General features: G+C 34.7%; 1 protein-coding gene across 14 annotated transcripts in view; it reads left to right on the top strand.

Annotated features, from left to right (window-relative positions):
- LOC101247853 (uncharacterized) overlaps positions 1 to 26374 on the top strand; it is a 41698-nt gene that overhangs the window by 1330 nt on the left and 13994 nt on the right. The window contains exons 3-11 of one of the 14 annotated variants that reach the window (XR_011211808.1): positions 367 to 2729; positions 2823 to 3768; positions 6188 to 6464; positions 7672 to 7798; positions 8782 to 9071; positions 9160 to 9261; positions 21897 to 21960; positions 22555 to 23407; positions 23554 to 23760. Coding sequence is in view for 1 of the 14 variants with exons in the window: in XM_069289291.1 (XP_069145392.1) it covers positions 6457 to 6464; positions 7672 to 7798; positions 8782 to 9071; positions 9160 to 9202 (468 nt within the window). In the remaining 13 variants the exon portion in view is untranslated. Of the gene's footprint in view, positions 1 to 366; positions 2730 to 2822; positions 3769 to 6187; positions 6465 to 7671; positions 7799 to 8781; positions 9072 to 9159; positions 12772 to 21896; positions 21961 to 22554; positions 23408 to 23553; positions 23761 to 26374 lie in introns of those variants that run through there. The other 13 variants (XR_002028581.3, XR_002028580.3, XR_743207.4 and 10 more) reach the window with 13 other exon arrangements.

Here is a 26374-nt window from a genome sequence, read left to right as displayed (position 1 = left end):
AGGCAAAAGTATTCATTACCCCGCTGAACTTGAAGTATTCTATTTAATGTACACCCAAACTTTATTTCGTTTTAATTACCCTCCTAAACTTGCTTATTATTCCAACACGTACACTTTTTCTGACCGATCACTACGACCGTGTCTACACACGCACGACACCTAGATAAATATTTTGCCACCTAGATAAATATTCTGTCACCTAGATAATTAAAACTTAAAACCTTCTCCAATTCACGTCGAATAAAACTTCACAAAGAAGCTTCTCCTCTTTTTGCTCTAAACCTCTTTGCTTTTCTCTAAACCTTTCACGAGTGGATTTGGCAAGTGTAATCGACAAAGTAACGAGTAGATTTGTGCCTGTTGCAGTTCTAGAGTAAAGACTTGCTAGATTTCATGAAGTGTTTGGTCGACTGGTGTCGATTGATCGATTTTCTTTGGATCTTGTATGAAATTGTTAACAAGTAAGTGATTATCCACTCGATTTCGTGAAGGCTTGATGTATTGTTGTCTTTTTACTTTAGTTTTTTATATTTTGCCCTATTTTTCGTTTAAGGTTTCGCCGTACTTTCCTATTGAGTTTCCGATTAGGGGTCTAATAGTTTTCAACTAGAATTTTCACTTAATGAATGTATTATTTTGAAGTTTTTTACCTTATTCATGCATGATCATTAAGGTTTCTGATAATTATTTTAAAAAATTAAGGCTTTTTAGTAAAATTAAGGTTCTAAGTATTAGGGTTTCTATTATTGTTATATGGTGGGGTATTTTATAATTTGTTTAAGTATATTGTGTGGGGTGCCTATTGTATGTTGATGAGTAATACGTCTACTATACTAAGTACCAATTGTTGCTTTTGTTTTGGTGTTATTGTCTATGCTTCGATTTTGTTGCTTGCATTGTACAATATACTGATTTTATTGTGGTTATAGGTTGACACTATGACTAATAAGTACCTTAATTTAAGGTTCAAATTTGGCGGTATCTTGGTGAGTGAGGTAGGTCCAGTATATGTTGGGGGTAGGACTGAATATGTAGAGAATGTGGATGAAGATCATTTATTAAATTCCTGAACTTGCAGATTATGCTAAGCCTTTTGGGATTAGTAAGTTAGGAAAAACATATGCAGCTCCATCTCTAGGGGGGTGATTTGGTGGAATTGAAAAATGACATGGACATTTGTAGCATGACATTATTTATGCATGATGGGGACACAATAGATATTTATGTGTGTGATGACACTATTCTGGATGATGTGGGTCCTAGTGAAGGTCTAATTAGTTAATCTTAAGTTAAGTGGTTGAGTCTTTTAATGCACATGGGAAATCTTTAATTGCACAACCAAAAAAATCAAATCTAGGGTTAGGTTCCTCTTCTTCCTTTTCAGCTACTGAAAGACTTGAAAATGATGGGGTTGCAAGGGTCGAACAAGAAAGTGATGATGATTATTCTTCAATAGATTTGACTGATACTGAAGAAGAAGTTGAACCAACTATCCAACAAGGAACTGAACCTTCTATTCAAGAAGAAGTTGAGTCAAGTACCCAAGAAAATGCAGAGGAAGACATAGACAGTGATTCTATCTGTTCTTACCAGTCTATTAACTATGGAAGTGATGTGCATGAGGAGTTGAGAATTGTTAAGGAAGATTTGAGAAAACTTAGAGAAAGTAGGAGGAGAAAGAAGAAAGAAAAACCAAAAGATTTTTTTAGGTGAAGTTGGATTTGATGAAGGGTATGAGGATATTGAAAAAAGGAAAAAGAATTTCAAGGGTAAGCTAACAGAGATGAGCCATAATATGACAGTTCTGATTGTTATAGTTTTCAAAGTGATAAAGAAGAACATGTTTCTGATGATGAACTTGAAGGAGAGAGTTTAAGGGGGAGAAAGAGAAGTAATAGGGTGGTATATGATTCTTCTTGTGATATTGTAATATGGCAGTGTGGTTTGGTATTTGAAAGTGTAAAGCAATTTAGAGAGGCAGTTACAAAATATGCTATAAAAAAGGAGTTGAGTTAGATAATTATGTGAGTGAGAGTACTAGAGTGAGAGTGTGTTAAAGTAGTTGTCCATGACTGTTCTATGCATGCAAGGAAGGAAGGAGTGAGAACTTTACTATCAAGACATACAACACAGGGCACAAACGTACCAGGACTACCAATAATATTTTGTGTAATTCAAAGTTCTTATGCAAGTATCTGAAAGATAGGATTATTTCTCAACATAGTATAAAAGAGTGGGAGATACAAGAATTGGTGAGGAAAGAGTTGAATGTTCATGTAGGCAAGACATTTTGTTTAAAAACAAAAAAATAATTTAGAGGAAATTATGGGGGATCACGTGGCAGAATTTAAAAGAATCCTAGACTACAAGGATATGTTACTACAAACAAATCCTGGTAGCACTTGTGTTGTGAACCTTAAAGATTCAGAATCAGGAAATGGGATAAAACAGTTTCACTCTTTTTATATTTTTTTATGCTATGAAAAAGGGTTTCCAACAAGGATTCAGAAGATGTATAGGGCTGGATGGGTGTTTTCTAAAGGGAATTTTGTAGTGGTCAACTTTTGGTAGCTACAGCTAAAGATGCAAACAACCAAATGTATCCAATAGCATGGGCGGTAATTGGTATTGAAAGCAAGTTGACATGGAAATGGTTCATGACCATTCTGAAAGATGATCTGAATCTAGGAAATGGTTCCCAGCTAACTATCATTAGTAATATGCAAAAGGTAATTGAATATCTTTCTTTTGTTTATGTTTAATTTAATTGCCAATTTAATTTGACCAAAATTTAACTATCTTGTTTTGCTTTGCAACTACAGGGACTAATAGCTGCTGTAGATGAACTATTTCCAGAATGTGAGTACAGAATGTGTGCTAGACACATATTAGCAAATTTGTCACAAAACTTCAGAGTCTTAGAGAGAAGGAAGAAATTTTGGGCTTGTGCTAGATCAACATTCGAGGCACAATTTAAGTACAATATAAATGCCTTATCCAAGCTGGGAATAGGTATTGTTGAATCCCTTATCAAATACAACAAGGAGACATGGTGTAAAGCTTTTATCCAAATATTTTCAAAGTGTGATAATATAGATGACAACATGGCAGGAAGTTTCAATTCTTGGATCTTGGGACCTAGGAACAAGACCATTGTAATTATGTTGGAAGAAATTTGAGTTAAGGTGATGAGTAGGGTGAGTAAGTCAAGAGCATTTGCTGAAACATGGACAAATGAAATATCTCCAATGGCAATGGTGGTTTTCAATACAAATGTAACAAGATCAATGCAGTGCAACATTGAATGGAATGGTGATGCTGGGTTTGAAGTGTTAGAAGGGGTATATAAGCATGCTGTGAACTTGGGTCAACAAAAATGTAGTTGCAGATCATGGGACTTAAAAGGTATCCCATGTGCACATGGTATAGCAGCAATGAACCACTTGAACATGGATGCATCACAAGCAATATCTAGCTAGTATAGAAAAGACACATATATGAAGACATATTCTCATTTCATTCAACCAGTCCCAAACATGGAAATGTGTCTTAAAGCAGAAACCCAATGGTTGAACCACCTGAGACAAGACAAATGCCTGGTAGGCGACCAAATAACAGAATAAGAGAAAATGGTTAAGTGATAAAAGCTAGAGAGTGCCAAGAATAGGGACAATAATGATATGTTCATTTTGCAAAGGACCAAATCATAACAAGAGAAATTGTCCGAAAAATCCTAAACCTAAGTCTACACCAACACCCACCCAAGAGGTACATTGATATTGATTTGCTTTTATAAATTATGTTAGATTACTTATTAATTTAATCTCTTGTTGTATTCTTTTTCCACTCATATTAGTCCACCATTGGAAAAAAGAGGGGTAGGGGTCACTATGAAAGAGTAAGCACTAGTAAGATTGGTACAAGAAGAGGTGTAGAAAGTGGCTACAAGAAGAGGCCTAAAGTTGTTGGACAAGGTGTATTTGTTGCTGATACTGGATATACGTGTATTAATGAGAGTGTCTTATAAAACTGTCAAAATTATATGTCTTCTAAATGTGAGTCCCAAAATAACTATGTAGTTGATATTGCAGCAAGGATTGTCCATAAGGAGGAGGGTTAATACTAGTGTGGTGAGTTCTGCGCATGTGACCGGTGGTATTAGTTTTAAACCTATCAAGGAACTAAAGTGGAAAGGCAAAATGGCCATGACTCAAAGAGAACTTCAAGTATGGGTCGTGTTCAAACCAGATCAAAAGTTGATGACATTCAAACAAGGTCACAAGCCAAATGAAAATCACCCTCAAAGAAAACTTCTTAGTTGTGTGATTGTGTGGGTGTAACAACCAAACTTAAGTTACTGACTATTTTTATATTGGTGTTTATGTGGTTGTCCAACCAAACTTGAAATAGTGTTTTACGTTTTGATGCTTCTTTGGTTGTTCAACCAAACTTAAAATAGTTACTGTTTAGTGTTTTGGTGCTTGTGTGGTTGTTCAACCAACCTTAAAGTAGTGATTGTTTTATGTTTTGCTGGTTAACTTAAGTTATTGTGGTTGTTGGTTGAAACAATAAAACATTATGATGCTTCCTTTTTATGATCAAGAAAGCACTAGTTATGTTATGTTTGTTGCCTTCATGTTATTATTTCGTGGTATCATATTACCTATTACATGTAATTGTAGTTTGATGAAAAAGGATAAGTCAATTACCTTCTATATATATATATATATATATATATATATAGCTTTAATCAGCAAAAACATACATTACTAGAACACCAAACCAAACTAATCCACAAAATGAGTACCCTAGAACCAAATGATTTTGCCTTAATAACAATTGCATTAAAAAAATAAATTCAACGACACACTAAATAAAAGAACAATATCACATTATATATCAAACTAATACCCAAAATCAGTTTCAATATCCATTTACACCAGAGTTGTTCTTCTTGTTTGTTGGTTTTCTTCAACAAACCCAAAATTACAATATTCGCCTGGGTCGAAAACACAGGATCATACCAATCGAAAAACATACAAGAATTTCGACATGAGGACTGCATTTCATAAAATCAAAGTTAAAAAAATGAAAATCTCATAATACGAACTTGTCAAATAAAAAGCAAAAAGGAGTAACAATGCATACCCCATAGTGTCTATAACCGAGAAATCTATGTCCGGGATTGTCATTTTTCCATGAAATTTTCAGAATTGGAGGAGCCCCACATAAACAAACAAGTCTCCTATTATTGTTCATGAATTTAGCAATAACAATAAAAACAAAAAAAGTGAGAAAAATCTGAAATTTGAAAAGGGAGAAGGGATAAAGAAGAATAAATAGCTAGAGAATAGAGTGAGAAAAATCCTTAAAATAAGCAAAATATTAAAGAAAAAACAGATTTTTTACGTATATTACCATTGTAACTTTATGATGTGGCAAAAAATCGCTCTCTCACGCGCCTTGCAGAGTTTGATTTCAGTTTTTATGTCAGGTGAACAGAAAAGGTGTACGTATTGGATGACTAAGCATGTTCAGGAGGTTAATTAAAACGAAATAAAATTTAGGTGTACACTGAATAAAAAACTTCAAGTTCAGGGGGTAATGAATACTTTTGCCTATTATTAATCATCAGATTACTAAGTTTTCTGGTTGAAAGAAGAGAAGCATATTTTGGGATTTTCCATATTGGAGTACCAATCTTGTTTTGACATAATCTAGATGTAATGCACATTGACAAGAACTTCTTTGAGAATGTGTTCAACACACTGCTGGAGGTAGATGGTAAAACAAATGCTAATCCAAAATCAAGAGAAGACTTGAAAGAGTTTTGTCGACACCCTGAATTGCATGATGTTGATGGAAAGTAACCGAAAGCTATTTACCCACTGAAAGAAGAGTAAAAAAATTGTTGTGTGAATGGTTAAAAATCTAAAATTTCCTGATGGATATGTCTCAAATATGGGAAGGTGTGTGGACATGAAAAACCACAGGTTATTCGGTATGAAAAGTAATGATTGTTATATATTTATCTACTAACTAGATTAACACATCTTTTCGTGAATGTTCAAAGGGATCTTGTTCTTGATGTGATATATCAACTAACTTCTATTCTTGTTATAATTAGACCAATCATGATTAAATCATTATGATATTATTTCATCCACATTTAACTTTGAAATTGCAGATATGGAACCTGGGGTGGGTGGGGGTGGGTGTAGTAGATATTCTGGAAAAAGGACAACAGATCCAGTGGAATCTCCTCTAATGTCGAGTTTCGCACCTGATCAAGCACCACCATTGCGTGAACTGCCAACACCAGTTACGCCAGATTCAGTTACAGTCAACATATCAGGACCATCTTCATCTGTGGGGATTTAAGTACCAAGGAATGACATTGTATACACAACTTCGTCAAATACAACTGATGGTACCCGCATCCCCATTGAAATCGTCATGGGATGGTAAGTGTAAAACATTGTTTCACTTACATTGTTTTGTTTCAGGCACGAAAACAAGATGTGTTGATTTTCTTCCATACATTTTTTTTTATAAATGTTAGAAGTTCTGTTGATTTTCTTAATTTGTATTAATGGGGAATGAATTACAAATTGAGGTGTTTTTAAATCAATACGAAAAAAAATCATTCTTGATGAAAGTTGCTGGTTCACTAATGTCTACACTTCTCTTATATAAGAATCAATATTTGAATGTGGCAACATCATATGTTAAGGAATCATATTAATATAATGGGGCACCAGAATTCCCCATGTCCAGTTTCCCAGAATTTTTACTCGTGACCTACATATTCAGATTGTGGGGCAAATTTATTGTTTACTTTGCTTTTATTGGTGATCAACTTTTAAGCTATTGGCTTGACTTAGGACCTCTCAATCTATATAGATGTAGTGTTGTTTTGATGAGAAAAATATAATATCTATATACTTGGTATGATTTGTTCAATAAAGATGATAAAATGTCCAACCAAATTATTGTCAACTTCGATAAGTGGGGAGTACTTTATTTTGCTAGTTCGATTGCAAATACTGTCATTTAACATGCATTATATTGTTGACTTGTGATTTTTCAATTCATGGATTTCTTTCAGCTAATATGTTTCTTCTTTTTCCACTAGATCCTATCTTACTATGCGACTAAGATTGGTAGGAATTTGTGAAATCCTCTATAAATATATTTTATTTTACTCCCACCCTGTAGCAGATTTTCATGGTAGACATAAACTACATGGTGCATTTTTAGAATCTTATTAAATATTAGTGTGTATGGTGTGACATTTCTTTGATATCAACAGTCCTCATTCCCTAAAGTTTTTCTTATCTTTGTAGTTTATCATTAGATTTCATGCTAGAATTTTTTTTACTTGTTCTAGATTAAGCTTAGATCTGAATCTATGTATTGAATCCAAGCTCGGTATAAGCTCCTCCCAGCTAGTCATTTCAAGATATGATAATGACATGATTTTATAATTTATATCTAATCCTTGTCTCTTTGATAACATTTTCACAAGTGTCATATTTTTATTCCTTATCTCCTCGACCTCTTTAAGATCTTATATTGTCGCTAAAGAAACTGATAATAAACTCTAGACACTGCTTGATGTACATAAATAAAATAGAGTACTCAAATAATTACTTGTTATTTATATACAAGTTTGGAGCCAAGTAACAATGTATCTCGAGTGATCGCAAAAATCATTAAGGAAAAATTGGATCCTGAAGGACATGATTGGAAGTTAGGTGCAGCAAAGATTAAGTATTTCTACTGGGACGAGTTTAAGGTAAACCATACTATATGTTTTTTTTTTTTGTAACTATTGATTTTGTACGAAAGTAAACCATACAGCTCAAACAAGAACAAAATAAAAACATAGTTGATGAAATATAAAAAAAAATAGAACCACTACAACTAGCAAAAAGATAAACTTAGGTTGTTTCATCTGCTACATCTAGTAAACAAAAAATATTTAGGGATACAAGATCATAGTTTCTAACAATGGAGTCATTTCCTATCGTTATTACTCTTTTGAAACACCTCTTGGATAACTTGTCTAACTAAACTTCAGATCGTCTTTGTGTGCCATTAAAAACACGTTTATTCCTTTCCATTCAAATGTGGGATACACTACCACCCAAGAAAGTTCTATATATATCTGCAATGGAAATCTCTCCTTTCATTAAATTACTCAGCCATTCTACTTCATTCCTCTTTCCCATAGGAGCTCTTGTTATTCCCTGCCGCTGTAGAAACTTAGTCCATACGTTGTGGGAAGACTATATTGGAAAAACAAGTGCTCTATAGTTTCATATGCATCTCCACACATTGGCCAACTCATATGATCAACATTGCCCTATCCAAGAAATCTATTTATGGTGTGTTATCATCCCAATATAGCCAAGTACAAAATGAAGGTCCATTTATGTGGACCACTGATATTGTAACTTAACCTCCTGCATGTGACTTTTTTATAATTTCCTCTTAGCTTCATATATAATTTTCTAACAGAGACTTTTCCTTACTTCCTAGTTCACCATGTTCATTCGAGTTTCTTCAACATACTTCCTTCCTTTTCAAGCTTTTTTAACACCCGTGATACTTTTTTTGGTACAAATTTTATATCTGATTGTGTGTCCTTCTAATATAATATTCATGTACTCATTATACCCAAATTCCATTTTGCTATCATTTTATTAATGTATTATATTTATTTGGAGTTTCTGTTATATCAATTTATGTGATATTTTTCTGTATATTCTTAAATAGAAGCGATTCCATAATATTACAATTGAAGGTTCCATAAAGGATCATTTTATGCAAAATGTTCAATATAATACAAGGCTATGTTATGTGAAGCAAGATCCTGTGAGGAGAAACAAAATAATATTCCAAAATCTATTTGGGAGAGCTGGAAACCTCACTATGATACTGAGAGTTTTAAGGCTAAATCTGCACAATGTTCCAAAAATCGACTCAGTGAGAAATGTGGTGAAGGATCTGGTTCCTCGCGCCATACTGGAGGCTCCCGAACTCACCGAGAGCATGCAAGATAATTGGTACAATTATTTTTATTTTTGTCAAATTATAGTTATTTTAAAATTATTCCTTATGTAATAACTTAAATAGATGTGATTTCAATTTCAGGCGAATGTTCTTGGAAGACCACCTTATCCTCATGAACTTTTGAAGAAGACACATACCAAAGGAAACGATGAGTTTGTTGATATGAAGTCTAAGAGAACATACGTAAGTAATGCCACACATTACTTATCTTTCTTAATTTTTGTTGAGGATTCACTTAATCTTCATCCGTCATGTTTATCCCAAACATTGAACACTTGGTTATAATATTGGAGATTAACAATGAGGGAAGTTAATGTCGTAGTAGTGAAGTTGATGTCTCTGTATAACTTTCCAGCGTGAAAGAACTCTTTAACAGCTAACAAAACATCATTCTGGATTACTGGCCTTACTTTATCAATGCAACCGAGACTATCTATAATCTCTTGGTCGGTAACTTCAGTACATAGAGTAGTTTAATTTTCTAGAGTAAGTGTAGGTCCCCTTCTCATAATCGATTTGTCTACTGCATGTAGCTAAGAGTTGCAGAACCCATATGAATCTTGTAACAGTAACAATTTCTGTCTGTGCATCCTCAAGAGTGGTATGCTTGGTTCCTGATAAAGACATAATTTCAGATATTTGTTTCCTCTGAGCTCTTAGCTTCATTACTGCAGAGAAAAGCTGTGTTGGAATCTCCAAGCTTAATCCACCTCGCACTAGACTTTTGCTACAAGATCCTGTCCTCTCTCCAAAACCACTTCTCCAAATTCAATGTGCCTTTTCTTCAATTATTATCCCATCACTACACAGCATACTCAAGTGTTCTTGAACTACCTTCAAGTCTGTCCTAGCACTATCAGTTTATTGGTTTATATTCTGGAATTCTCTAGTATGCAACCTTTTGAGTTGTGGCTTTACCCTCATCCTAAACCATACATTTTTCGTCCTCCTGTGAATTGTTGTCTCTGTACTGCACTAACCATAGGTAAGAATTCTTCATGGTCAGCTAGAAAATTGAAAAATCAGAAAGGAATTTTTTTTCATCTGAGGTGCTGCATAGAACTTAAGAATCATGGGAGAGTGATCAGAAATTATTGGCAAGTCGTAATCCATTCACACATGTAATCATCCAATCAAAATTACCAAGAGTCCTGTCCAGCATACTCTATATTCTATTCGCCTCTGATAGTTTGTTTTCCATGTGAAAATTTCTCCTTCTAATGATAGTTCGCTGAGAGATAATTGTTGTATACAGTCTAAGAAATCTTATGTTTCACCCTGAGTCATGTGATTCCCCATTAGTGTGTCATTTGGTGAGAGTACGACATTGAAATCACCCCATCAAAATCAAGGTTTATTCATAAATTGGCCAATTTACTGTAGATTCATGCGCATTGACTTTCTTTGTTTCGAGCTATTATAACCATCGATTATGGTTACCACGACATAAGATCCATCAATTCTTCCTTTAACTAAGCAATGAATTAATTGCGCCTCCTTTTCAATCAAGATAACGTCGTACCATTGGGAGTTCCATAAGATGCATACCCGCTCATTTGTTGCCTTCTGATAATTATGCAGGCCACCCTTATTTGAAGTCAAGTTATTGAAGATCCTATTACTTGTATGAGTTTTCACTTGAATATATACTAAGCCTACTAGGTTAATATAATTATTTTAGATATAGTGCTTCAACGCTTTCTGCTTATACCTTATATTGGCACCTCTTATTTTCCAACATAACCATTTCATAGAGATGCACTTTGGCACCCACCTCTATCAGGGAGTATGTTATGAGACTCCTCAATTCCACTGGTCAACTTTTCAAAGCTATTCTTAGTAGGTGTAGCCTTACTAAGAAAAGGGAAGTTTACTGAATTCAGGGGTGGGCTTCCAATTCTACTAGTAGGCATTGAACTCTTCTCTTTTCTTGGACTTCGTTCTGGGACTTGGAGTGTACTCGAGAAGGTTGCCTGTGACTTCTGTAATATTTATTGTTCCTGTTGAGTAAATTCACGTATATGTCGGTTGTATTGCCATTCATATGTGATATTCTTTGCTATCCTCCTTCGTTTTCTTAGAAGATTCATCTGATCTTATGTTGCATCTCTATGAGTAAGAGGGGATCTTTCTTATTACAAAAAAATGCAGAGATGTATGTTACTGTGAACCATAAAAGTATATGAAAGACAAATACAATGCACATTTCCTTTTGTATTTACAATTTCTTTTTAAAAATTAAACATTCCTAACCTTTCAAGTCGCAACCCTAAGCTTTATCTTATTATAAACAATAGGTCCCCATGTAGCTGCCACTAGCTCTATCTTCAATTACTTTTAGTGTATACTCTTTACCCTCTCAAACACCTTTTTTTGTTTATCCAACTCGCTTAATTTATTATAATATCGTTGAATTCTACTAAGCCTGATATTCTTGTTTGGTTCATTGATGTGAAAGGTACTTTATCAGTTGTTTGAGCCTCAACTTGGTAGCTTCTTAAGAGAGAATTTTATCAAATATGGATTGAATTGCATGACCTGGAAAAAGTGTACCTTTTAAAATATGTTACTGTTTGTAGAGCTTTCAAGGACAGATTACCCACAAATAATAGGATTATCAAGATGGGGATTAACAAATCTTCTGGATGTTGTTGTTGCTCCTCACCTTGTATGGAATGGACCATTTTGTCTATAGTTGTGTGTTTGTCCAGAAACTATAGAAAATTGTACGTAGCGTATTTACTATCCATTGGTAAACTTCCCTATATACAAATTTACTTAACTGATTAAATATTAGGATCCATGATTCTTTGATTAATTTGATCTCTAAATTATTCCTATCATTACTTCTTGGAAAATTTGGAGAGTAAGATGTGGGATAACGTATGGTACTGAGAAGTTAAGCAACATTTCTTTTACTCTAAATGAAGTAGAAAATGCAAGTTCTAAAAGATCAACTTGGCACACAATTGGGAGGAGATAACTTGTAATTTGGAAAGACAGATTAGTGCCGAGAAGACTAATTTTGTACACTGAATCTTAACTACAGGAAGGCGTGTCAAAATAAAGGCTAATTGCAATTGTAGAAATGATAAGTGTGGTGGAGAAGGTATTGTCAGGGACAAAGATTGTCGACTGATATCAATTGTGTTGTATGTTTATAACCGCTATTCATTTTTTCTTAATATAATATTATGTATTTTGTTTTTCCAAGATGCTCTAATGTGTAAGATCACATTTGCATCTCAACTTGAAGATGAATCTTGTTGACTTTCCAACAGTAGATTTTTCAAAGATTTACATGGATGAAGTGGGTGGGGTTAAGAAGGCATGTATATGTGGTTTTGGTTCTCAAGCAGTATTCTATGAGAACATTGGTTCATCGTCTGCTTCAACTACTCAACCTCAAGATTGTAGTTTTGATGCTCGGGTGAAGGAATACGTTCAAGAAATGAAGCATGAGATGAGAGAAGAGATACGACATGAATTAAGTGAAGAAATGAAACATGAAATGCATCTACAAATGCAAGAGCAAGTTGATACACCACCTTAGCTTAGACGTGACCCATCATCAGTATGTCAGAGCTGGGCTGCCTAAACCATCCTCCAGTAAACTGCCCACTGATACACCACCTTAGCTTAGACGTGACCTATCATCAGTAATTATATAAGTCATTTAAATTATTCAAACTATCCCAAGTAGATTTTGTTCTTTGGGCTTTATTTTGAACTCTTCATCTTAGATTTTGCATTGTTTTTTCCCTTATTTGAATTCTTTTTGAACTCTTCATCTTAGGTTTTGCATTGAATGTTTCTATATTTAATTGGAACTCTTCATCTTTGGTTTGCATTGTTTATTCAAGTAATAATTTATCAAAAAATCACTGTATGTTTCAAGACTTTTTAGGATTCGTAAAAGTTATTGACTAATATAAATATATAGAGTGAAACTTAATCGAATTATCATTTAGTCAGTAATATGACAATATACATTACCAATCAATCACTGACCAAATATTGAACATAAATGATATACATTACCAGCAAATTAAAAATCAGTTAGTAAGCTTCCTAACAAATTAGTAATGAACTTTTTGTGTTTCGAAAATACTAACCAATTAGTAACGTAAGTTACAAAAGTAGATAGTCATACTTACTTATAGATTTAAAATTCGTTGGTCATTTACTAACGAAATACCAACACATTTTTTTCTTAACTGAAATTGCTAATCTATTACTAACAAAATTGAATAATGAAGAACCAAATTTACTAACTCTATTGCTCTTCATTCGTAAGCTTACCAACAATATTCCAAACTCAAACTTGGTTGTTGAATTTATCAACGAAAATTCAAAGGCTACATTTCAATAATTGCCAACAAGTTGTTTATGTGTTTACTAACTGAATTTTAGTCGGTAATTTTACCAACTAACTAAAATGGGTTGGTAAAAATTAGTGACGATCTTTTTAGCAACAAATTAACATGAGTTAGTATTTAGTTGGAAAATTCATTTGCTAACCGACATAATCAATTTATCAACCGATAATTTTGTTGGCAATTCAGGGTTTTTTTTGTAGTAAAATCACCAATGCATGAGAAAAAGTACAATTAGTCAAAACCATGCATTATATTCAATAACTCAACATGCACATATATCGAACATTATAAGTCAACCCAACATGATATTAACCCAACACATAAGCAACCTAAAACAATATTTGTGCAATGCCAAGAATAGGACTCCATAAACCTATCCAACGCTAAGCATCACATTAAGTCACTTACTACATGCATACAACACAATCTCATACTTTACCATAACATGCCTAATTCATAAGCTCATATAAAGCTTTACATAAAGAACATGTTGCCAAATTAATCATACAAGCACCCTACTATAACTATCCTTTAGGATCCCACATGCGCAATGAGTAAGAGAAGTCACATACCCTCCCTCATCCTATGTAGTAATCTTTAAGACAAGCCCTAATAATAGTTCATATACTTTACTTGTTCACTTACGTTATTACATTAGGGAAAGAAGTGCAGTATCCAACATGAGAACATGTAAACTACATGAAATCCGGTGTTTCCTCCCACACCGAAAAGATAGGGTTAACACTTGCCTAAGGTGTAACCATTCATACATAGCTATCTAGGTGGATCCACTAAGCTATAGTCCTATGTGGGCACATAGTTAAGGTCAAGGAGATTTCTAATAGAAACCTTGACTAACTAGACGTGGAGGTTTCCATCTCATGAAACAACACATATCTTGAGAATCCAGACTTACTAAACGTGAAGAAACCCATGTGGGAGGCCGGGCTTACTAAATCTAGGACTTCCACCTCATTTACATGCCCTTTCGGTGCTAAGAATTTATTCCCTTTAGTACTAATCACATTCTTTATACAAGATCACATTAGTCTCTTCTAGACCCCTATGTGAACATTTCATCATAATAACTCATAGGTATTCTTAAGAAAGAACTACCCTTTCATTTTAGAAAACCTCACAAGTGAGTAAACCTTTCAGTCAACACTTTAAAAGAATCATGAGATTTACTTTGAATCATATAATAATCATATCTTAACATGCTTTCACACTTCATAGCTGATTTAATAGTCTAGAGTTAAGGATGAGGAATACTTGCTATCCACATCACAACCACACATTAGGCATAGAAGCATTACTATCTAAGTAAATCATACTTCATAATTGAATTCAAGAAGAATCAATCTTCATACTTTATTGCCCTTTAATTGCCTTCATACTTTAATTACCAAAGAGTACAGAACCAATGCATAAACAAGGTAAATTCAAGAAGTAATGCATAACAATTATCATTGTTCAAATCACAATCTTCCACAATTACCATAGAATTCCAAGATAAAGTGAGTTGATTATCAATAATTAATCCTAATTTCATAGTTAAACAATTATAGAAGACCATAATTCATCACAATTGAATAACAATTTCGTTTTTAAAAGAGAACCCATGTCTAGATTGATACCCTAGGTTTGGGGAGGTTGAAAATCATCGTTTGAAAGGGCCTCTTAGGGAAAGGAATCCCAAGTGTTAAACAAACCATACCTTAGTGATGATCTTGCCAAAAATTTGAAATGAAAACCTTGGTGATTTCTTCCTTGACTTCGAGCTCTAGTGTTCCTTCAATGGAGGTTTGAGTTTGGGAAGAGTGAAGCTACAGAGAAGTTAGAGAGAGTTGGTTTGAGAAAATAACGGGGTTCTAGGTTAGTTAATGAGTTGGAAACCTTTATATAGTCCTTAACTAATCAAATTAACCACCCCTAATCCCCTAATTAATCACCTAACTAATCACTAACTAACTCTCCAACTTTAAAACTCTGCAGTCGACTTTGGACCTTCAAACAACGGTTGCCCGCTGACGGGGCATCGATCAAACAACGGTGATGTACCGGCACACCATCCTTTGATTCAGAGACTATGTTTTTGGAAATTTTTGAAATATATATAAGTGTAAACCAATAAAGCCATCAACGGCTCGTCGTTGGCTCGTGAATGCACACTGTCCAATTTGACAGTTTTGGGTCAAATGGAAGGGTCCTCTCCAAGGACCCGTAGGGTGGTCCTTGGGGAGTCGTACTAGGATGTTTCGATCCTAAACATGATCTAATACATAATCTCCGGACGTCATGGTCGTTTCTTAACATTTTGACTCTAACACTTCCTACCTAGTTTCAATACATCAGTTTAGGCTTAGAAACAATGATTCAAGTCTATTTCAACATGTGATGCTCTAGATTTTGTGATGGACTTTCGGAGTGTTACACTACTACTCGCAATACTCGTGTTGAGATACCAAACTTTCCGCTTCAAGAAATCCATAAGACTTCCTCAATCTATTTATAATCACATCAAACTAATATCATGTTACTTCCTTCGTTTAAGATAATTCAAACTAAATCTAGAATACCAAATCCTCGAGGTTTCATGGTAGACTCTTAATCTGTCAATTTATGCCAAATTGGTGTTTCTAATTCCGCAAAACAGTCTCATTAATGATTATTTACTTCACCTTATAATAAACAGAATTAACTTCACTGTCCTCCAGTAATTCTTATTCGGTTTAAGCCAAACTACAAAAGTTCAGTCCAATTCTTTGACGTACTCACTCAAATAATAAGACTTTAACAGGTTCATCAATCTCTTCTAGACTCACATTTCTCAAGTTCCCAATACCTAAATTTATAGCCACAAAAAATGCAAATCCAATCTTTAAACTAAGTTTAGAAACTTAACTTCTTATACCGCTTCCCTCGTCATTTAAAATCCAAGATTTACCAATTTTCCTTCTTCTCTCCGTCTCTAGAATGAATAAGTAGCTTCGTGTAAAGTAGAAGTATAAAAGGTTCAGCTCTTAGCTGAAGCTATGTACGTGCAGTTGGGCTAAGGCCCACTCCTTTTTTCTTTTAAGAAAAATTCTTTGGTCTCCTTTTCCGTTTCTTACTCTTTATTTATTTATTTGGCTAATGATTAATATGTCCTTGTTTAAAATGTGGGATATTACATTCTCCCCACCATAAGAAATTCGATCCCCAAATTTAGATGATTGTATACTTGTAGGCTGAAATAAGAGAGGATACTGGACTCACATAAAATTTTCCAACTCCCAAGTAGCTTCTTTAATTGTATGAATTCTCCATAGGAATATCACATACTTTTTTTTCTTGACCTCAACATACTTACTTGTTCGTAAACAATAGCCACATATTCCTCTTTATATGTTATGTTCTCATCAATTTGTGTAGTCGGTGCTTCAAGTACACGGTCCAGAAATCTTATATGACCTTACATATCTGGAGCTCAATTTACCTTTGTTGCTTCACTCCTTTCATAGAAGGACTCTTAGGAACGTTTTGTCTTCAACTGTGTACTCTAAATACCTTTTCTTTTATATGTAAAAGACTTTAATCCTTTTGAGCTATGCCCAACTTCTGTATGATTAACTAGACCTTGTCCATAGTTTCTTGTACCAAGTCTGTCCCAACACATTAGCCTCTCCAATTTTCAACTACCCCCAAAGTCAAGAATGTGAACGCCCAACATCCTCCAAGATTTGCATAGTACATTCAAAATGTCTGTTAGTTTGTGGAACTACTAAGATCTATTCATGTACACAATGTTTCTTAGTAAGCTTCTCAAAAGTGTTAAGTATACACAACAAAATATGATGGAGACTTAGTCTTATGGAGTCAAACAATTTATTTTTCATTTAAATTTCTTCATATGCTCCTCTATTTTATCAAGTTTTGAACAATAAGAAGTGTACTTACTTTGTAACCTATTTACAATACCTATTATGGGTCATAACCTATAAGGATACATAGTAGCTCGGTCATAAAATCAATAGTAACTCCTTTCAGTTTCCGTTCTGGAATCTTAATAGGTAGTAGTAGTCATGTTAGTTGCTTATAGTCGTCTTTAACATGTTCACAAGTCAGCCACTAGAAATGAAGTTAGAAATTCCATTCTTTATAAGTTTCCACCAGTACACTTACTTCAGGTGTCTTAGTGGATCCAGGATCTACAATATAGTAAGAGTTATAACTTCTTAAAGGATAACCTCTATCACATCATCTATGTTTGATTATCATAACCATTATCATAATCACCCATTTAGTCCAAAAGTGACATAACTATCAATAGTCATATCAATGTTTTTACTCAGTATAAACTTATTTCCATATTCACAAAATTCTAATCATTGTATTTGGTGATCTCGATATGCTCTACTAATAAAGTCTTGGCCTGGGCATAAACCAACAATGTCCCTAAGTTTCTCAACATAATTTGACATCCATACCATCGAGTGTGTATACAACTTAGGTCAAAATTCTATTCATAAGAGTTGTATGTCAACAAGTTCATGGATTTGCTTCTCAAAGCATCTTTCTTAACATTACCATTTTCTGGATGACACCGAAAATCAAAATTTTTTTAATCATCGTGTAGTTTCCTCTGGTGGGTATTTGAAGAATTAAATCTTTCTGCTTAACATAAATACCGAGATCTTGTAGTTTTGATGAATCTCGTTGATTTCATTTTATGACTATCACATATAAAATCTCTACAACAAGTATCATCAAGACTATATTCAATTTATGAGTGTCATGGTTTTGCACTTCCTCAGTTAGTGTACTCAAACATAAGCAATTAGATGAGCACTTTATATTCGAACATATCCTAATTTCACCTTCAAAGCATCACTAAGAACAACAAATACTCCAAAATTTAAAGTAGAACTTATACTGGTATGGTGGTTTATAGGTCTTGAGCTTCCGTATGCTCTACTCAAATTGTTTTATCCACATGAACTTTGAATTATTTTATTTTTGTGCTAAGTTAATAATTTGTACTATCCTTCAAAAGACATCCTCCAACAAACATTTGTTGAAGACCATCAAGCTCAATAAAATTGAGTTCTTGCAGAGTTTAAACGAAAGTATTAAGACAATCTTTGTGTTCATTAATAACCATTAGCATACACTCATGTATGGTCACTAACCATTGGCACATATCTTTCTAGTAAAGTCTTTATAGCAACAAGAGCATATGTCAGTTTAAAAGATATCAGATAACACTTTTTAATGCCTCTGTCAAGTTTTTTTGAAAGCTATCTTAAAATATTTCCGCCAATTCTGAACTTATAAGAACCAACCAAAAGAGTTAGAATCCTAACGTAGGAGGTCTACATGAATGAAGCGTCCAAATATAAAGTACATAGATGCACTATTAACATAGGTGGTTAAAATAAAAGAGGATACTACCTTTGAAAAAGCTTCAAATAGTAGGTAACAGAATAATTTGACGAAGGTGGTAATCCTCAAAGGGTATGGACATCATGATGATTGAAAGGTTTTAGGAATCGCTCACAATGTGAAAACAAAAATTAAGTTGGTATTGAGTGGGAGTGTTAAGAATTATCACCGACTTAATTATCTTCTTAATATAAATCAAGAATAATCTAGAATATTCCGTAGTTGCAGAGAGTTGAAGGAAGATCTGTAGAATGAGTATTCTAGTGAGAAAAGTCTACAAATGTTCTAGAAAAAATAGTTCTAGAAAAATATAGCTAGGAATATTCTAGTATATAGTAGTATGTATCTATATATATTCTTCCATCACCTCCTATATATAGAGGTGGTTCATTTGATATGTAACCAAGCAAGAAACAAACCAAGAGAGCAAACTAGTGTGTGATCAAGTAAAGAGTGTTTTTGAAGCAAGCAACAAGTGTGATCAAGATTGTAAGACCGAAGCGGATCCTTACTTTGATATAATGAAATTCAAATTCTTAGCAACCTATTGTGCCCATCGTATCCCAAACAGCAATATTCAACACATTTGTCGAATGAAATCTCTGTTGAAAGCCTTCTCTGTGCACTTTTACAAAACCAACAAGAATTAAGCAACAATGAAGGTTGCAGATGCTTATATGAATTACAATTGTGTAGCTAATGGTTTCTAAGTCCCCACTTTATACATGTCTTGCAGGTGCAATTTAATTATTCTTCTATTGTGAAATATATATAGAAAAATACATTGCATGTTAAAGATTCTTTGGATACAACCTCTACCTTTACAAAGGTAGGGGTAAAGTCTAAATTCATACATCTCTCCATATACCCCACTTATGAGAATACACTGTAACATATCTTAACTCTTAATAGTCAAAAATAAGAAAAGAAACTAAAAATTTTCACTTGTGGAAAGAAAAGGGAAAATCTTGAAAATTTCCAAAAGCTAAGAATGTGAGTTTTTGGTCATTTTCAAATAACATAACTTCTAGCTCAAGATGAGTTAGAGTCAATTCTTTATTAATATTGAAAAATCCATGAAAAGATTTTTTCAACGGCACTGAGTTTGCTCGATTTCGATATCGTATGAGGGAGATAAGCCTTTTGGAAGTTGGGATGTTGAAGCAAGGAGAGTCCCATCCAGATTTGAGGAAAGGCAAACTAGTCTTTTTACCCATTTATTTCCTAATTCGTTTTAAGGGTTCAATAGGTATAAAATAAAGTTTTAGTTCAGATTAGAAAAGTTATTCCACACTTAGGGTTCGGGAGAAAAGAGAGAGAAGAAGGAGAAGGGAGAAAGATCAAGATTTCGACAAGAACGCCAAGGGATTTCTAGTGGAATTCGTCGGAGGCGATCTCTTTCAGGTTCTGTGAGCTCTTTTGTATTAGTTTAATACATCCGCACACTCATGTTTCGGTTTAGAAGTGTTAGAATTGATTAGATGATTAGAAAAGAATTCTTGATAATCTCGTCGAATCCTTTTTTTTGGTTAAGTTGATTCCATGCTCGTTGATGTTGATTAGTAGTTTTTGCTATTGTTTTGGGTTTAGATCTGATAGGTATGGAAGGTATTGAGGATCCTATGGGTTTGAGAATGAACAATGGAGGTTTAGGCGATTTGGAACCAGAAAATGTGTTGAAAAATTCTTCAGAGGCACTTAAGCAAGGCTAGCCGCGTCATACCTGCAGTCCGCAAAAAGAGGGCCTTTGTAAACTGGGGCCTAGCGCAGCGCACCACTTGTGCGCTAGAACAAAGCCTCAGTCAACTTAGATTGGTGCGGCGTGCTAGCAGTGCCCCTGGATCGGCATTTTCGCCCAATTTTCGTAGTTTAGCCTTTTTAGGTCCTTTTAAGATAGATTAACACCTTCCGATTGTTCTAATTACTTCAAATGATTTCTAAACACCTTGAAATCACTAAAGAACGTAAATAACCTTGAGTTCATAATCTAATTCAAGGAAAGTTAAGATCAAATTCGAAAGAGTTAAGAGTTAAGTCTAGAAGTTAAGAAGAAAGTCAAAGTGATGTTTCTTAAAGTTTTCAAGAGTCTTTATAAAACATTTTAACTTTGTTGTAAGGATCAAGTTACAAGTTAGAGTAAATATTAAATGTTAAAGCCCTTTCCTTTAAAGAAACATACAGGAACTAAGTATTCCCTAGTAGTTGGTTATGACTTATGTTTTCAAGTTTAGCAAAGAGTAAAGAGTTAAGTTAAATTCTCAAATGTTATAAGGGAACTAATTATTCCCTGAATGTTTATAAATGTATTAATATTTAAGTTAAGAACATAAATTGAGATTGAAAAACAACATTCGGGCTAGTTTTCACAAAAGAGTAATCGCTTTCTAAATAAAGCAAGAGAGGAAACTGAGATTTCCAAGATAGCATTTTGAGCTAAGTTTTGAGCACTAATCTCAAATCATAGAAGCAAGTATGTTTTATAAAAACATAAGATATAATATAATGATATTTTCCGGAGTAGTATTGAGCACCATATGGGGGATAGATCACATAACTCCCAGCCCCCACAAACCATGTATCCACAATGGGTAGAAAAAGCTCATACTTTTTAGATGATTCCTGTAGTGGTTTTTAGCATAGACTAGTGGATGGATAAGGCAATTCAGGTTCTAAATCGATGGCAAGGTGTATGAGGACCCTGGAAGCATAAGGCAAAAGTTGTGTCATTACTATAGGTCTTAAGTGATGGTTGTCGATTAGAGAAACTCCCACAGAAGTTAAATGTATTTAGATATATACATCAATTAAATTGTATTTCACATAATCTCAAAGTTATTGGTTGTATACATATTTCAGAATGTTTTCTAACAACTTTCTTTATATTGCACTTGTGTTTATGTTAGTTAATCAGTTTCTTTCAAACTCTTTCTAGCCTCTATTGTTTAGCATTTAAACTCACATACTCGTACATTCAATGTACTAATTCTAGTTAGTCTGCATTGTCTTATGATGCAGACGCAAGGAACGAAAATCAGCATCCAGTGCTTCATTTATCAAGTTTGAGCACTTATAGTCAGTGGTGAGACTTCTTGCATTTCGGAGGACTCTTTTATTGCTCTCTAGTCTTTTCATTTATAGAATGTCGTAGGTCTTGACCCAACATTCATCTTATTATTTTAGAGGCTTCATAGACATATATTTAGTAAGATAATCAATTTCGAGTCTCCCTTTGTTTTGCATTTATGATTTTCTATTTTGAGGCGAAAGTGCCATTTTTGCCAAGACATTTTATTTTAAGTTATCTTGTGAGAATGATTTTTACTTATTATTGATTTAAGTCTGCCGCTGAGTTAACTAAGTAAGACAAGGGTTCACTCAAGGATAGAAATCGTCATTGGATGCCAGCAACGTCTAGGGAGTAGGCTCCGGGCGTGAAAAATTTAGTATTTGAGCACAAAGTTTAAGAGTCCTAGGGAGTATATGAACTTGTGTCCGTACAGTGTAAGTTATCAGTGTGAAGCGCGCCATATCTATGATTAGGAGGCTGAAATATTTAGGAATTCCTTCAATTCTTTCATATTACTTTTTCGTGCGTTGGAGTTATCTCTAAAAGTTTATCTTTAATTCGTGCTTACACGTGTTTTTGTGATAATCATGACTACGTGAAGAGCAGCAAGAGATCATCCAGTCAAAAGGAATGTTGAGGAACTAGAGGTACCTAATTGACTGAACATGCAACCTCAAGGAGAAGTTACCAATGCTAAGTTCCGCAAGTCTATCCGGATGTTAAGCCAAGCGGTGAATAACCAAGTTGGGCAACAGAGAGGCAATCGAAAAGAAGAGGTTGAAACCTCGAGGATTCATGAATTCCTGGTAATGAATCCTCCTAGTTTCACTTGTTCGAGAAATACTAAGGATTCGGAGAATCTTGTTGAGGAGTTGAAGAAAGTTTTTGATGCGATGCATGTCATAGATGTTGAAAGGGGTGAGCTAGCTGCATATCAACTGAATAATGTGTCTACGACATGGTTCAATTGTGGAAGGAGGGCAAAGATGAGGATGCACTATGTCCGAGTTGGGCTTGCTTTGAAGAAGCCTTCTAGGGCGTTTCTTTCCTCGAGAACTTAAAGAGGCAAACGTACGACAGTTCCTTACCCTAAAATAAGACACCTTGAGTGTGCATGAATATGGGTTGAAGTTCACCCACTTTTCCCGCTATGCTCATGAAATGATTAAGGACATGAGGAGTAGAATGAAATTTTTTATTGCTGGCTTAGGTCGTGCTTCAAGCGAAGAGAAGTAGAGTTGCAATGCTGATAGGAGATATGGACATATCAAGGTTTATGGTCTATGTGGAACATGTTGAAGAGGAGAAGATGAGGGACAAAGAAGATTATAGGATCAAGAAAGATAAGACTGGGAATGAATAGGACCAACACAAGAGCAATGCCAACTGGTCGTCGTTCCAGCATAAACAGAAGGACCTGCTCCATCATCCGCTATTGCACCTGCACGTAAAAACAAGGGTGAGTACAACAATTAGATTTTCATAATTAAACCTACTTATTCTTAGGGAAGCGTGGCGCAAGGGGGTAGTAAGCCTCCTGCATGTGCCAAGTGTGGCAGAAACCATTAAAGTACTTGTCGTGATGGATCCAATGGTTGTTTCAAGTGTTGTTAGAATAGGCTTTCATGGGAAAATGTCCAAAGAACAGACAGGGAAATGGAAATGGGGGCAACAGAGCACAATCCTAATCAGTTGCTCTACCAGACATGGCTGCATATAGAGGAGCCACTCTTGGTACTGGCAAAGGGACACACTACCTTTATGCAATCACTAGACGCCAAGAGCAAGATATTTATCCAGATTTTGTCACAGGTATGATCAAAGTCTTTACTTTTGATATTTATTATTGCTAGACCCAGGAGCAAGTTTAGGTTTTGTAACTCTTTATGTTGCAAATAAGTTTGAGGTTCTTCCTGAGAAACTTTGTGAACCTTTTTCTGTTTCAACCTGTGTCGGAGAGTATATTCTAGTGGAAAGACTCTATCATGATTGTCCTATTTCTATCAATCACAGGAACATCATGGCTGACCTAGTGGAGTTAGAGATGGTAGATTTTGTTTTCATTCTAGGTATGGACTGGCTTCATGCCAATTTTGCGTTAATAGGTTGTAGAACTTGAGTTGTCAAGTTTCAGATTCCTAATGAGCATTTATAGAGTGGTGTAGTAGTTCAGCAGTGCCTAAGAGTCATTTCATTTCGAACCTTAAGGAGAGAAATTTAGTTTCAAAAGGGTGTGTCTATCACTTAGTCAAACTTAATGACTCAATTCTTGAGGTACCTCCGTTCAGTCAATTTCTATAGTAAAAGAGTTACTAGAAGTTTTTCTTAAAGGGCTACCCAGGGTCCCTTAAGAAAGAGAAATAGAGTTCCACATCGACATCATTCCAGATACTTGTTCTATCTTTATTCCATCATATATAATGGTGCTAGCGGAGTTAAAAAATTTGAAAAAAAATTGAAAGATCTGTTAGATAAGGGTTTATTTGATCAAGTGTATCAACTTGGGGTGCTCTGGTCTTGTTTGTGAGAAAGAAGGATGGTTCCCTTAGGATGTGTATAGATTACCGCCAATTGAATAAGGTTACCATCAATAATATTTGTCCTCTCCCAAGGATAAATGATATTTTTTATCAACTTTAGGGTGACACCTCTTTCTCAAAAATTGATCTCACGTTAGGCAACCATCAGAGGAGGGTAAGGGAATGTGATATGCCGAACACAACTTTTAGAACCAGAAATGGGAATTATGAGTTTTTGGTCATGTCATTTGGTTTGACCAATGTGCTTGCAACATTTATGGATCTTCTTAATACATTTTCAAACTTTAATTAGATGTGTTTGTTATCGTCTTCATTGATGATATACTAGTCTTTTCAAGCAATGAAGAAGACCATGCAAGTGACCTCAGAATAATACTTAAGACTTTGAAAGAAAGTGAGTTCTATGCCTACTTCTCCAAGTGTGAGTTTTGTCTTAATTCTGTGGAGTTCTTGAGCCACATAATTCACGGTGATTGTATTAGAATTGATACCCAAAATATAAAAGCAATTAAGAGTTTGCCTAGACCCATGTGTCCAACTGATATTAGGAGTTTCTGGGGTTTGGCTATCTACTATAGAAGGTTTGTTGAGGGTTTTTCATCTATATCTCCTCCCTTGACAAAGTTGACTAAGAAGACAATTAAATTTCAATGGTTTGAAGCTTATGATTAAAGATTTTTGGAATTGAAGAAGAGGTTGACTTCTGCTTCCGACCTTACTAGTGGGTACTCAAGGTTTTGTGGTGTACTGTGATGCATCAAGAATTGGTTTGGGCTGTGTGTTTCTACGTAATGGCAAGGTCATAGCCTATGCCTGTAGACAGTTGAAGATTTATGAGAAGAATTATGCAACCCACGACTTGGAGTTGGCTGGGGTGGTATTTTCCTTGATGATATGACATCACTACTTTTATGGAATTCAAGTTGATATATTCACTGATCACAAGAGCCTACAGTATCTGTTTACCCATAAAAGGGCTAAATCTCAGACAGAGGAGGTTCTTAGAATTGCTCAAGGATTATGACATGAGTATTCTTCACCACCCAGGTAAGGCTAATTTAGTTGCTAATGCTTTAAGTATATTATCTATGGGGAGTACCGCGCATGTTGATTAGAAAAAAGGGAGTTAGCTGAAGATGTGCACAGACTTGCACACTTGGGAGACAAACTTATGGATTCTATGGAAGGAGCAATAGTGGTGACTAATGGGGCTGAATCATCACTAATGTTAGATGTAAAAGAAAAGCCTGACCAAGACCCTATTTTTTCTTGATTTGAAGGCAAATGTTCATAAGCAAAGACTGTTGGCTTTTTAACAATGGGGATATGGTATACTAAAGTACCAAGGTATATTGTATGTACCTAGGGTGGATGGGCTCCAAGAGAGGATCATGGAGGAGGATCATCGCTCCAAATATTCCATTCATCCAGATTTGACTAAGATGTACTGCGACATGAGAGAGTTATACTGGTAGGGAGGTATGAGGAAGGACATTGCTGAGTTTGTTGTCAATTGCCTTAATTGACAACAAGTGAAAGTAGAACACCAAAAGCCTAGAGGTTTGGATCAGAATATAAAATTTCCAGAATAGAAGTGGGAGATGATTAATATGCACTTTATCAAAAGTTTACCAAGGTCTCACATGCAGCATGATTGGATTTGGGTAATTATCGATAGAATGACAAAATGACCTACTTCTTGCCAGTAAAGACCACTTATTCGATAGAGGATTATGCAAAGTAATACATCAAGACATGGTAAGACTTCATGGGGTACAGTGTTAATAATTTCTTATAGAGGTGCATAATTTACTGCGTAATTCTTGAAGTCTTTCCAGAAAGGTTTCGGTTCAAAGGTAAACTTAAACACTATTTTTCATCCTCAG

This window comes from Solanum lycopersicum, chromosome 9, assembly GCF_036512215.1.
Source record: "Solanum lycopersicum chromosome 9, SLM_r2.1".
Classification (NCBI taxonomy): domain Eukaryota; kingdom Viridiplantae; phylum Streptophyta; class Magnoliopsida; order Solanales; family Solanaceae; genus Solanum; species Solanum lycopersicum.
This window is presented reverse-complemented; position numbering and strand designations above follow the sequence as displayed.